The sequence below is a fragment of the Botryllus schlosseri genome, chromosome 9 (assembly GCF_051294905.1).
Source record: "Botryllus schlosseri isolate E-star chromosome 9, Bs_hap1, whole genome shotgun sequence".
NCBI classification, from domain to species: Eukaryota; Metazoa; Chordata; class Ascidiacea; order Stolidobranchia; family Styelidae; genus Botryllus; species Botryllus schlosseri.
This window is the reverse complement of record NC_137244.1, coordinates 8,176,319-8,190,973: the sequence shown is the minus strand read 5'-3', so window position 1 is coordinate 8,190,973 and position 14,655 is coordinate 8,176,319. Positions and strand designations below refer to the sequence as shown.

The 14,655-nt window shown below is 39.2% G+C and overlaps 1 protein-coding gene and 1 long non-coding RNA gene across 2 annotated transcripts in view; both read left to right on the top strand.

Moving 5' to 3' along the window:
* LOC145447147 (uncharacterized) overlaps positions 1-14,655 on the top strand; it is a 286,300-nt gene that overhangs the window by 179,429 nt on the left and 92,216 nt on the right. The window lies entirely within an intron of this gene.
* Positions 1-14,655, top strand: part of LOC145447125 (uncharacterized) — a 469,805-nt gene that overhangs the window by 375,691 nt on the left and 79,459 nt on the right. Inside the window, exons 2-5 of the mRNA XM_080325546.1 lie at positions 5,161-5,304; positions 10,115-10,269; positions 10,336-10,438; positions 10,806-10,980. Coding sequence (XP_080181672.1) covers positions 5,244-5,304; positions 10,115-10,269; positions 10,336-10,438; positions 10,806-10,980 — 494 coding nt within the window. The 5' untranslated portion in view covers positions 5,161-5,243. The remainder of the gene's footprint in view (positions 1-5,160; positions 5,305-10,114; positions 10,270-10,335; positions 10,439-10,805; positions 10,981-14,655) is intronic.

Here is a 14,655-nt window from a genome sequence, read left to right as displayed (position 1 = left end):
GCATATGGCAAGAGAACTTAATATATCTGAATGAGAATACGCTGAAAACAGCCCCACTGTTAACTTAGTTCCACCATCCTTTTTGCAAAATGTGAACTGTATTAAATGGTTCAATATTAAACTAAATTAAAGAAATAAAGGAATGAAATTGGCCAAGATGAGAAAAAATAGTGTGTTCAAAATACAAGTCAACTGTCATCCATACAAAGGGCGTTGCATTCACACGTTATACGAAGAATTGATTATTTCAATAGCCTCAACAGTTACTGGATACAGTCGGGTTCGTCTCTCAATTTGTAAATGGGTAATGTATTGCATCTTATCAATTCGTTCTCAATCAATTCTCTATTCTCTATTTTGGCTGGTGACTATCAACGTAGTTTACCCGTTCTACGTATATGTGAGCGATACAGCGCCTTCTTGCGTGTATATTCAACTCTATATTCGTTTAGTGGTTCAGAATCAGGGACCACTCAATATGTATTTCAGACAGCTAGCAAAATGCAATGATGCAATCATGCCTCATACTTCGAAATGGCAACTTGACTTGAATTGTGACTTGACTCGTGACTTGACTCGACTTGACTCGAGTCACCTCCAAAAATCGAGTGACTTGACTTGACTCGAGTCAGCTTTGAAAATCGATTGACTTGACTTGACTCGAGTCAAAATGCGCAATGACTCGAAATGACTCGTGACTCGAAGGTAGTGACTTGATCCCAACACTGCTATATAACAATACTACCGCTGTCACATAGCCTAATACAATATAAGTTAGTTTCCGTATAGACCTATGGCGCATCTAAAAGCTTTCTTTAATAAATATTAACACCGCCGTAACACATCTATCGATCAATTCTGCTGTGCCACAACGGAAGCCGTCGTCTCATCACCTGCTTCTAGCTGTTCAGTTCAGCATGCGTCATCGAAATTAAAACTAAATTGGTAGTAATCCAGACTCCAGCATGGTAATCCATCCATCCGTAAGTCATGTTTTCGTCACAATGTGGCCTGAACAATGATCAATGTCTGGCGTTTTTGGGACACTTGTTTACTATTTAGCTGACATTGTTTCATTATTCAATCATAGTCTTCGGGCCGTCTTATAATGAAATTTATCTGGGTTCGTACTTCGTATAAAATTTATTCACAGATATTGCCATACTTATACGTGATACGGTATTGGTGTATCTTATATGTAGTTGTGCCACTTTCGAACAAAATTGCAAATCAAATTTGTATATGAAGTCAATGCTTTTCGTAGTGACTATTCGGCCCGATTCAATCCCGATAATTTTTATAACTTTGGGCCCGAACCCGGCCCGAGCCCGGCCCGAACCCGGCCCGAACCCGAAAAGCCCGGCCCGACTTCCATCTCTGGAAAAAACACGGTTGATGAAGCTTTCGCATTTAACTAGTCTCGTCTCTCTCTCTAACTTACACGAAAATTATAATCTTTTCCCTCATAATTATGTAGAACCTTAATTTCACCTGAATGAAAAATGTGCGCGTTTCATTCGATATTTATATCGTCCGTACACGCTTATCGAAAAGAGTGTGCATTCACACCCAAAGGGCCGAAAAGGGTGATACGTGAAACAGTACCTAACTCAGAATTATGTCGCGGTCATAAATCCTACGTTCCTACGTGCATGCATAACTTGGATTGAAATCTTGTACTCGATTTATACCGTGGTGTGAGTCTGAGGTAAGTCCTGATTTCGTGTGGCATAAGTGTATATTCATCCCGTATATCAGGGGTGGTACACGGGTGGAAATAACACTCTTTTCGCTAAGAGTATACTAGATATTAAACATCAAAAGATATACTAAATAAAATATGACTGACGATAGCCTATAACGATAAATCAATTCACGGCTACGATGCATCATATCTGCAGAATCATGCTCAAAACGTCAATCATACTATGCTCGTTCCTAAGATATTTTGTAACGGATCGCATATAACCAACACATCATCGTCGCTCAACTTACTATACAAATATTGATGTGATATCGTTGACAATTTGATCGCGATAATATAGATTTGTCTTTGTTCGCTCCTAGTCATTCTTTGAGTTTGTTATTGCAATATAAATCATCCACACATAATGAGTGCTAATCAGGTGTTCCAGCGCAAAAAAATAATTTGGATACGTTTTGACAGTAGTATACTTGTTCTGGGTGAATTTGACCTATTTTCACGCTGGCGATGTCTGACATGGGATTCTTGTTGCAGATATCATAGTATAGATAGTAACAAACAGGTTTTGAGCATAGGAAGTATTTTTCTAAATTCGCAGTGATTAGACCAGGGGTGGGAAAATTACGGCCTGCGGCCCGCAGGCGGCCCGCGAGAGTCTAAAGAAATTTATTAAAAATATTGATAAAATGCGTACTAAAAATCTAATTAATGCAGGGACTTGTTTAAACTTTTTCTTAGTATATATCACCATGATAATTCTAACGCAGTGTTTCTCAAACTGGGTGTGCACCCCAATTGGGGTCTTGAAAGCATCTGAAGGGGGACGCGAAGCTGAGCTCAACTGAATTTTTTTTCGCGCTCCGCGCGATTTAATTCCAATTCATAATCATTGCTCTGTATTTAGTCTTAATTTCATATTTAAAAATCTCTCATCCACAGTCGTAACCTTCCATGCCATCAAACTATCCGGTAGGTTTGCTAGCATCTTGGTTGCGTTTTATGATGTGACGATAAGGGGGGGGGCGCGAAATCTTTCACCATCATAAGGGGTGGGGTGTCTTAAAAAGTTTGATAACCACTGTTCCAAGGTAAATACTTTCTGTGTTATTTTTTAGGTTTAATTTCTGGCGCGACAGCCCGATCTCAAGGTCCACGCAGTTTGAAAGGTTTTAACTGCTAAACATCACATGAATCCTAAACGAGATTGACATAATTCAGATTACGAGTGGGATTTCATATTGGCCACTCCAGACTGGAGTCTCCAGTTTTAATTATTTCAGTGATGTGCTTATAAAAAACGATTCGCGCGTGTCTTCCTAAATTCGTTCTCTGTATGCGTGGGATTTGGGTATTTATGTTTTATCTACACATAGTAGAAGCGTGTGTTAGAAGCTAATGGTTATGATGCTGTTAGTATTGTGTGTCCTGGAACTAAACCAAAAGTTGAATTAGTAAATCTATGAACAGATCGCTGCTCACAGATTTTAATTTCAATCCTGTTCTAAGAATCGGGACAACCGACTTTTATATCTATAGTTTTGACGAATTGGTTATTGAGGTCGACCAGCCTATGAAATCTCGCCACTGTTTCTGACGCGTCTACGATATCATCAAAGCAATGTTTGGTGTGTTTTAAATAAGCATGTGTATTTTCTCCATGTCCTCACTATACCAATATTGCGTTTTGGTTTATAATCCCAATTTTATTTAGTGCGGCCCGCGAATGGATTCAGATGTTAAATGCGGCCCGATGGCTCTAAAGTTTGCCCACCCCTGGGTTAGACGGCAACTTCTGGTATTCTATCAAGTTAGTCGGCGCATTTTTGAACCTCGCGAAATTAACTCGTGTGGATAAATATTTCATTCTCGCGGACTAAACGCATGATTTGTTCTCAAAACGTGCGCTAGATATCGCTAACTCCAGTGGACAGAGACATAAGACGCCGGCGTAGTTACACTCTAGAACGTTTGAATTCTTCACGCCTTTGATCAAAGTCAAAGTCGGGTTAATACAATTTCCTGATCTCCGACAAATACGACTTGCATGGTAATTGAGCATGACAACTCATAAATGACCGGTAAAGGCGAAGCATCTAATATTTGTGATGTTGGCAAGGAAGTACACATCTGACATCAACATAGACGCATGCACAACATCAACAACATCTGGTGTAATCTAGTTCACGCTTCCATGCAAAAGAGAAGTGGAACCGTCACCTAACGCGCTGGCGCTTAGGCTATTACGTAAATAAAAACACACTTGCTTATGGTTCAGCGTCTGTAATGTCTTTTCGTGTAAGTTAGGGAGTTGACCCAGGCCAAAGTCTGACTCTAGTAAGTTCCAATGAGTCACTGTTTTATTTTGTTTGAAATGTTATGAGACGCGCCTAAATATGTGGAAGATCGTCACGGGCAACTGGCTACTCGACGGCAGTGAGAAAATCGAGCTAAGGCATTTTCTAGGCGCTATCTATTTTTGCCCCAATACCGACCTGAGATAACTATATTATCCTGAATGGGTTGTCGCACTTCAATAGTGAAATGTTTACCGTACGCTATTTGCATGTAATATATTGGTTACAGACGGTTTCTCGATGAAGTGTTTAGAACTAAAATGCTAAAGCGAATATGTAGCATACGATCATGACGAAAACTGGTCCAGTCGATTAGCTTTACCAAAATTGTTCTTATATAGCCTACAGTTTGTGAACTATAAAAGGAAGTAAGACTATAGGCAAATTTTGTTACAGTTGATCATTACGAATTGGTTTTACTGACAGCAACAGCGTTCGGTGGTGATTTATGCGAATCGGGATGCAGTTTTACCAGTCAGTGTGGTAAGATCTTCAGCAACTGTAACTGAAAACCGTAATGGTTATTACAGAAAATATTTATAATTATCATAAATTTTTTCAACGTTGCTCGTTACCGGCGCGAATAATCAGTCCACCGGAGAACAAGATTGCCATAGTCGTCAGCTAATGTTATGAAGATATTTTAAATGGGGGTCAGCCTGTGCCAGGGAATATCCAGAAATTTCGCCATGGATTAAGAAGCGATAAACCGAGACCTCGATAACACAGAGATACATGCAGTGCGATAGGACTGTATACTTTGAATACGGGGGTTTTCTTAGAAAACTGACTGCTTCCAAAACTAATCTATTCTTCAACGAGGTCGAGTCAGCTCGTCTGATGACTAATTATTGAGTTCAAATTAGACATGCACGTTTGTACATGTCGTTACTTTGCCCAGATAAGCGTCAATACGTTCTGACACTTGGATCGATAATTCTTTCGAACCAAAACTGGTGTTGTGGTCGAAATTGATGGTATTTCGCATGCTCACAAAAACACAGGGTAATGCGCGGGTTCGGCGGGTTCTATTGAACGAACCCATGCATGTTTAATAACAAACAATATTAATGCGGTATGTTTGTTTCATATCTTTCGCAGAGCCTATCTGTAATCTATATCCGTAAGGTAATAATATGGCGTATCTGTGATAAAGCATTATTGTTCAAGATCGAACAGACAGCATGCACGCCGCATTGACGACACTACTTTTTACAATATCGATGCACCATGCTTATGGAGTTGGTAAGTATACAGCCTACTCTGCGATAATTGAGATGTTTTATGTGCAATGTATATCCTAATATTGGCTCTGGCGTCAATTTTGATCAGACATGGGGTGATTAATTTATCAATGCAATCGATTGCGATTACGATAGGGTTGCCATACGTCCGGAATTTCCCGGACATGTCCGGAATTTCACTGTTCAAACTAGCGTCCGGGAGGAATTTCTAAAATATGCCAAATGTCCGGAATTTTGACGTAGGCTCATAATTTTTTTCGTAAATCAGCATAAAAACAATTTTGTTTGGGAATATTTATGCTGATGTATGATATTTTTCTTCGCGCTGCGCGCGATTTACTATCACATTTATTGATTTTAATATGGAGACTACCACCCTCGTAAACACTGCCATAAAATATAAATAAAAACGACCTTCATTTACTGGAATAAGTCAAATTGTAATCGAAATTATAGGGGAACGTTATATTCCTAGAGATCGTTAAAGCCGTTTAAATGATTTATTCAAAGATAGTGGTTCCAAACGGGAGGGGGGTTTGTTTGCCTTTATTCTGGGGTTTGCGAATATGTTGAACGTAATCAGCTTAAAAAATAGCCCGTGAGTAAGTCTGGGCAAGGGTGTTGACTTCTTTTAGTAATCAGCTCCTAAAATTTTGATCTGGGCCACGAAACATTTTCAAGTTGTAGATGGAGTCGCGACCATAAAAGGTTGGAAACCACTGGATGTGGGGTGTTTACAAGGCTCCGTGGTGCTGACCGGCATAAGGCTGATTATCCATCTTATCGGTAGGACATGAACATGAGTTAACGATGTGCAATTACGCTCCCAGCATTTTCGAGCTCATCATCCTCAACCAGCATTACCGCTAACTCTGATTATGTGGGCGGAGAGTAGTATCTATATGGTAATATATGGAACGACCAATATTATTGACAGAATTCATTCAAATAATTTAACGACCAGATGCATATAGAAACTAGATTCATATAGCAAGCACTCCCCTTCGGAAGTTGCATCGATTACCCTATAATGTGGGCTAAAAATCATTGTTTATTTGGGCGGGATGGGGCTGAAAACACGTGCTTTCGGTCCCGGTTACACAACACACAGCCACATACTCCTGAACCGGACCGTGACCACCTCTGGTCCATGAGCAAAGCTTTGCTGGTGTGACGTCATAACTCATTTTGAAATCCACTAGTGGGTGCTGAAGAGTGTCCGGAATTTGGGTTGCTGAAATATGGTAACCCTAGATTGCGATTCCTTCTGAATTATGGGGTTACGATCCCGACTACAGCAAAATCGTGAAGTATTCGATTACGATTCGATTACATGGAGAAGCAAACACGATTACTCTTGACTACATTGATTTAACTTCTTACAACAAAGCCTTGGATACATTTTTGAAGACAATACACCGCTTGCGATGATCATCCGTCAACAAGGCCTCAAGAGATAACAATTTTCTATTTAAATGTGACGTCATTCAATTGTTACGTTACAATATATACATTATTCAACCTTGTTTGACGATTTCTCGCCCCAACGAATTTCATTCTAGCTGCAACTCACGCTAATATGGTGCATGCACTGTGTAAGCTGCCGATGTTTATGGCGGCAGATTCAAACGATCCATGAATTCAAGCATTGTGAAATAACGATTGGCTCCCTCTTCATGTCGGGCAGTGGTTCTTAACCTTTTTCCTGCAGCGCCATTTTTTAAATTGCGTAGGTCTGTCGCCCCCCCCTGTACTTTAAGGACTGTAGTAAAAAACAATGGGTAAAAGGTCCGGTTCGTATTTACTTTGGGAGTTGTGACTTTGCTATAGGAAATATTTAGCACTTGAATCGCACCCGAGGACCACTCGACTAATCAACGCTAATAATAGTATGTGCTATATTCAGCATCAAATCAAGGTTAATATAGCAACCATCGTGAGCGGCTCATACCATCTGACACTAGGCCGATGTAAACATCCCGAATTAACCTCTGCGATTGGCAATATGGTGAAGTTAATTGTATTGGTTTTTGTTTCATTGCTCTCGTAATACTGGTGTCTATATGGTGGCGTCTAAATAGAATTGTTTCTAGGCATTTGCTTAGAAGTCCTTATTTCTCCATCGTTCACTGTCATTTGCAATACGGTATTATTATGTGGGTATCTGCAACCCAAACTATTTTGAAACCTCTACAAGTACTGCAGAATAAAGCCATTCGGGCCATTGCTGGACTGTCCTTCTATCATCGCTTATCTCCATGTTATAAGAAACGTCGCATTCTCAAAATTGTAGACATATATATTTGAATTAGCAAAGTTCATGTACATGTTTAACCAACAACAAGTTCCAAATTCATTTGCTAACTACTTTGGATACTGCATGCATATACACACACACCTATGGTACTCGATCTATGAATAGTATGATGTTATTTTCAAGAAAATACGTTTGGTTTCTGTTTATCACTAGCCCACAGTTAACATTTGCACCAGACAGATAATTGAGCTAAATTTGAAATAAAACTTTAGGGGATCCGCGGGGTCCGTGACGGTCCAAAAGGGGTCCACGAAGACAAAAAGGTTGAGAACCTATGAGTTAGGACAGTGGTTCTCAACCTTTTTGGCTTCGCGGACCCCCTTTTGACCGTCACGGACCCTCGCGGACCCCCTAAAGCTTTAGTTGAAATTTGGCTCAATTTTGTGCGACCGTCATCTGTCTTGTGCCAATATGAACTGCAGGCTTATGATAAACAGCAACTAAATGACTTTTCTTGAAAATAACATCATACTATTTACGTAGAAATTGATTAGACTTAAATTATTTCAAAGCTAATTTTGCAGCTGTATTTCTTGAATTATATCGTCTTGAAAATTCGTGTCTTCGATTTGACATGAATGAGTGCCGAAAATCCATATCCACAAAGATAGATGGAGGCTAATGTAATATTAACGCGAAACGCTTCCGACGACACTTTTGGTGTGATCGCAACATTTATGGCACTATAATGAAGAAACATATTTTTAATGAAGATGTCACGTGCAGCCTAGTCATTTTTATCTAGCATCTCATCTTGAAGTTATTATGGAATAGTGGTTACGTATATCGCTGGATAAAATGGACTTCGTGGCGAGGTTTCAATCCCTTCATTGGGAAAAATGAGGAAAATACTTCATAAGAGTTTTATTTCAAACGACTGTTTTCTAATTTGATGATACTGAAAACTTGAAATCGAAAAGGTTTCTCAAACATTACGAAGTCATCCTGATTGACCTTACTATCTCCATATTTTTATTTTCTCCACAAACCCCAACGAAACGTCTCTAAACAGCAATATGTTTGGATCAGTAGGTTATTGACAATTTGACAGTTAAAATGGATTTGAACGGTAGGATATTTCATGTCAGACGATTATTCTGATGATGTGAGTAATGAGGTCTTAGCGGTTGTGGAGGAAAACTGCCTCATTATTTCCCTAATTGGAAAAAAAATTACAAATTAGGTTAGTAATCGTTTCGCAAATTTAGAGGTCTCGCGGACCCCCTGAAATTGCTTCGCGGACCCCCGGTTGAGAACCACTGGGTTAGGACATAGTGTCTAAATGCGTTCGTGTGTTCCTTAGCAGTTGCTGTTAATTTACCTGTCTTTTCTACGTTGGATCCTACTTGCAGCTGTTAAAACAGATTATCTGCTTCTCTGTAATAAATATAGTTCGATTGAAAATATATCTCAAGCCCTAATCGATCAGGTCAAGATAGTTCGTTCATCAGATATTGGGAGCTGTCGTTACAATTAACGGACAAAAACAGTCCGGTCATGTTTTACATCAGTAGTCGTTGATTTTTAATTCTTCGATGTGTAAATCATCACTAATTATTTGGCGATTACAAAATTTCAAATCTTTGTCCGGTTAACATTGACATAGGCTACTCCTCGCCAAGCAGCAATGTTCAAATTGCGTTAAATTAAGAAAAACGAAAGACCTATGAGTACGTTACTATTTGAAACTACGCTGAGTGGTGAATATTATCCTCCTCTTGTGAGGTGTTCGGCTTGACGGCATGACGGTTGTTCCTTCTATCATACTACTTCATCGAATGTATATTTACTAATTGTAGAATTCGTTAAGCAATGATGAACGAACAAAACTAATACACGTGACGTCATAATGAGCGATGGAGTTTGAAAATCAGAAGTTCCTGCAATCAATAACCTGATATAATATCGCACTACTCGTTGTTCAAGAATTTTTAAATATGTTGGAAATCTGATAAGAGGACACTTTTTCAAAATTTCCGGACTTAAAATACTGGAATGAAATACGGAAAAAAGGGTGAATTTTTCTCGACTCTGTGGTTGGTTGACTAAACAATAAGGTCAACTTACCGGCTCAGCTCCCGAAATAGCGGCCGGGATGTTGATTAAGCGATGATCTTCTGTACTCGGTCGACTTTTACCCTATATTTAACCAAAACTCTCAAAAAAGAGGACAGATGTTTTCACGCCCCACAAGGGGGGCGCGCCCCTCAGTTTGAGAACCACTGCTTTGAACCGTGAACTATTTACTGACTCAATCCCAATAATTTTCCGAAGACACCAAGTTCGTAATTTTGTGCGGCAGGCATATATATATAAATAGTGTTCGAATATTTGGTATGAAGATATTTTTAGTTTATAGTTATCTTTTGCGTTAAACCTATTTTTATCCGTGTCACACCAGTTCACAATCAGTGGTAGGTGAAACTCCGAAGTCACAGTTACTGAATATATTATTCCAAAATGACTTCTAAAAATCCTTCAATTTTTATTTCAGATCAGATGACAGCTCCTATAATATCGAACGTACGATCTACATCTTTCGATATCTCGTTCGATTCGGTAGCTGACGCCACGGAGTACACGGTCACCGCCATGAAACGACATTCATCTGGTTCATACGAGTATAGAAATATCACAAGTGGAGATACAGTATGATGAGGCGAATGTTCAAAAATGCCGCGGTATCAGACGCCACTATTCCGATCGTGTATTTAGATCACAAATCTATCTCCGAACATAATCTATGACGTCATCATCACAGCACAGGACGGCAGCGGTGATGTTTCACCCGACAGTACTGCGACGACCGTTTTTACCTGTGAGTTTCTTGTGAAGTTATTATCGTTTCTTGTGCTTCCCTGATGCCTTGTTACTGACTTTTGCAAATCGAATTTGATGTGACTGTTGACTGAGGATGAGGATGGATTAAGGAAATAACAATTGTATAGTGAATTATGCGTATAGTCCTGATGTGATCCGATGCATTTTAGAATTTAATCATTTTATCGCAATAATATTGATTGGATTATACCGATGTGATTGTGGAAATGTCACTGTAGCATATTTATTTGTCCGTAAATTACGTTTTTTTGTTAGTCGCAGTTTTCCTTTAGTAACTTCTTTGATGACATTCCATTCGTGTATAAGTATTCGCTTGGAATTGAAATGAATTTGCCCCCTTTTAGTGCCGGAACCTCCAATTCTTCATTTATCCACGCCGCTACAGGATTCGGTCTTCGTATTTTTCAAATCGGCGCGCAATTCCAGAGTTTCGCAGTGGCAGATTCGTTTCTGCAATGAGCCGCACTCCAGCAACGGTAGCCTAATCAACACGACGGAAAACGAGTATTATGCTTACGTGTGAGTTCCACTTGAATTTCGAAAACTTGGAAGTGTAAGGCATATGTGAAGCTGTTTCAAATATATTCTTGTTTTACAATCAATATTCTTCCAACATTACTGTAGCACTGGATTTTATGTTGTAAGCTACATCTCTTGCCGTTAGTCTATATCGCAGGCTCGACGTAGCCAATCGTCGTATATTAATCCTGAGCCACCTTATTTCCCCATTGTGGCGAAGTTGCCGTGGTTGGTAAGTTCCCCGCCATCGACGGAAAAGACCCTGGTTTCAGTGTTGGTAGTAGCATTTTTCAAATTGTCGATGAGCTGAAGGTTTATATCTGGACATCTGTTCGCCTACGTCTCTGTACTTGTGGTATATTTCCCTAAAAGCCGAGTGCAAGACGTAGTGAATGACGAATAAAAAAGCAAGTCAAAGCGTATAAAAAAGGAAAGACAGCGGAATATATCAAGATCAGACCAGGGTTGTAACCAAGTCACCATGCAGGCTCCGAGTCACAAGTCATTCTCACTTTTATAGTTTAAATTCGAGTAAAGCACAATGAAATGTCGGCCTTGGCCGTCTGAGTCTCGAGTCATATAAATTGATTCGAGTCATGCGCAATGACTGGAGGCCAAGTCGATTCAATACACATTTTGACTCTAGTCGAGTCCTTTTATGCATTTGAAAAAATAACTCGAGTTAAGTGGAGTCATCAGAAAGTGGTGACTCGAGTCGGACTCGAGTTGAGTCATGACTCGAGTAATTACAACCCTGGATCGGCCACTGTTACATCGGGCATTAAGCCGAGGTGGATGCTAGATTAAGAGAGCTTACTCACTCATTGCGACATCCTCTGTTCATAAGATTATATTTTGCCTTGTGTATCGCATTCTATATTGAGTGTCTTAAGTGTATAAAAAAATAGAACAGGTGATTATACAGTACTATCATTCCGACAATACCAATTATACTATTTCGAAAAAATGTTCAGTAAGATTCCCTAACACGAAAGATAAGTGGATGACTGCGTCAAAATTCTGAAAGATGTATAGATCACCAACTCCAAATGGGTAAAGACCGACTTTTCCAACTTCGTATGGTGCCGCGGGCCCGCAATATTGCAATATCGAAACATTACTGAGTTATAAGCCGCGCTTTGAAATACATTGCTACGATTCTGTGTCACTCACTATGTCACTTTTCGTCTGATTCGGGCGATAGAATATTTACTACATCTGCTGAAGAAACGTGAATAAAAACTTTAAAAAATCAGATGACACGATTGCGGACTCGATTTTCATTTGTATTATGAATCACACCCGATGTTTGGCAACGCTTGATCGTTACGAGTTAATTAGGGTGAAAAATACGGTAGGTCGGAGTCGGCAACCCCTGGCCCGTGAGATAATTTTTCATTGCACGCCAAATGATTTTACGCGTTGTAACCATATTTGTCGTGGAACAAAAGTTTTCAAAATGAAAAAATTTCGAAGGTGACCCAAACTTATTTCGTAAATCAACATGAAGTAGCGTGTTTTGGTGCAGATGTTATTCATCTTGAAAATTTTCTCCTCACATGATGTGATTTACTAGTACGGCATTTCTTTGTTTTAGTGTGGGTACAATCCCCCTAATAAATATCGAAAATAATATATATGCACTATATAGAGAAAATTATCCAATCGTATTAGCAATTATTAGAAAACGGCATCCTACCATAGTGTTAGTCCGTTGGGTTACTTTTGCTCTAGTGGTGTGGACCTTGCAACCTGTGGGTTCGCTATTATTATAGGAATTGGAATTTTGGAGCTGGGTATATCCACGCTAAGAGACACCAAAACATAGCACGAACGGAGATTTTTTTTATTTTCGCCTGGTACATGTACGATTGTAAGCGATTCCAATATATTTTTGAGCAGCGACAATCTTGACATCGATCTGTAGAGTTTTGCAGAAAAACTCATTTTCAGACCAACCTAAGATTTGACATCAAACTGACATATATGATACATGATGGTTGACCAATTTTCATTATCAAGCCGTGTCGTCTTAATAACCTTAGCGCACTTGTCATTGATTAGCTACGGTACCGAGCAGGATGAACTTCGAAATGACCGAAGCAGCCACAGAAAATCGGTTTAGGGCAAATAAATTTTTTTGCAATAAGTTGAGCAAATATTAGTCATTCATTAAAGTGTTGCTCTGGTGCGGTAAAAACTAACACTTCGCAACCAATAATTTGAGAACCACTGGCGAAATTGGTAAACCGTTGTCAGCTTCAGATAAGCAGTTGTTAGGATCTATAAATATTACTAGGGCGGTTTTTTTACCTAAAATACGGAAGATTTTGACCTAAAAAATCAAAATTTTGACCAAATTTTGACTTCACGTATGCAAATTAGGTGTTTTCGCATATATTGTTAAAATTGTACTACTTATCTTCATTTCTGGTTGGAACTGTCTGTCCTTACGCATTAGTTTGGCCTGAAAACACGTTTGTGGCTTGAAAACTGACAAATTTTTACATTAAAAATCTAGTATTTCAACGAAATCTGGCCCTATGAAGAATTCCAGTAGTTCCAGTAGTTACACGTATTATGGTAGAAATAAATAAAATTTGCTGTAGTACAACGAAGGATACTTTCCTGCATTCTCGGGTAGAAAGTGTCTGTCCTTAGGCCCACTAAGTAGCTTGCCAAGAATGGAGAAAGAACGCCCGAAGAAGCAATTGTTGGCTGAAATACTGAAGTTGTGCGTACACTGCTGGTGCACGCACCGTGTTGCTTCATTCCGAGTATGCTATCTACATCACAATTTTTCATCATGCGCTTCTTGATATAAGAAACATGCAATGCCCAGGCAGTCTTGCTTCAGTTAGCATATTGCGGTATGTTGATCATAACACCATGTCAACCTATTTGTTTCATTTGACCGTTTATGATTCACAAGGAGCAGACAATGGACTCTCTACAACGGTAGGCCTATAAAGTAGGCTACAAGCTGTAAAATATCAATTGACAAGTTCACCGACAGTGAAGACTTTTTAAGCAATTTTGACCTAACGCTACAATTTTGACAAAATTTGACATGTCAAAAAAAACGCTCTAAATATGACCAGTCTAAAAGTGTTTGGCACGCCAGTTGGTAAAATTTTTACATTCTGCCGACCCCTGTCGTACTTTATTCAATGCCTGTTTGAAAATGTTCGCCTGTCTGTGGCGAACGTATGAAAGATTTAGTGACATTCATTTTGTCATCGGCATTTCGTCAAGATTCGCGAAACGTTGCGTTGCCTAGTAAAACACTTGCTACAAAACTTCGTTTCGTGTTTTGTTCGTGAGTATTTTCGAATTTTACATTTGGTGATACGGACAAACATGGGATTTGTTTCTGAAAGAAATGATTTTATTGGGCTCCAATTTGTTTTTCTGAAATCTCTAACCAGTCGCCGACCGCAGAATATGACATGGCGGGATGCATACCCTAATATCCTGAATCTCATGAAACCGGTTTAAATTCGCATTCCCAACCCGAAACCAGAGGTGGTCAGTAACGAAGTACTTCTACTTTTTCGAAGTAAGTAGTTTTCCTCTACTTTTGGTACTTACTCAAGTAGATCTGATTTTCGCTACTTCTACTTTTACTTCGTAATATTTGGCGATCTACTTACTTACTTTTTGCAATTTTCAGTT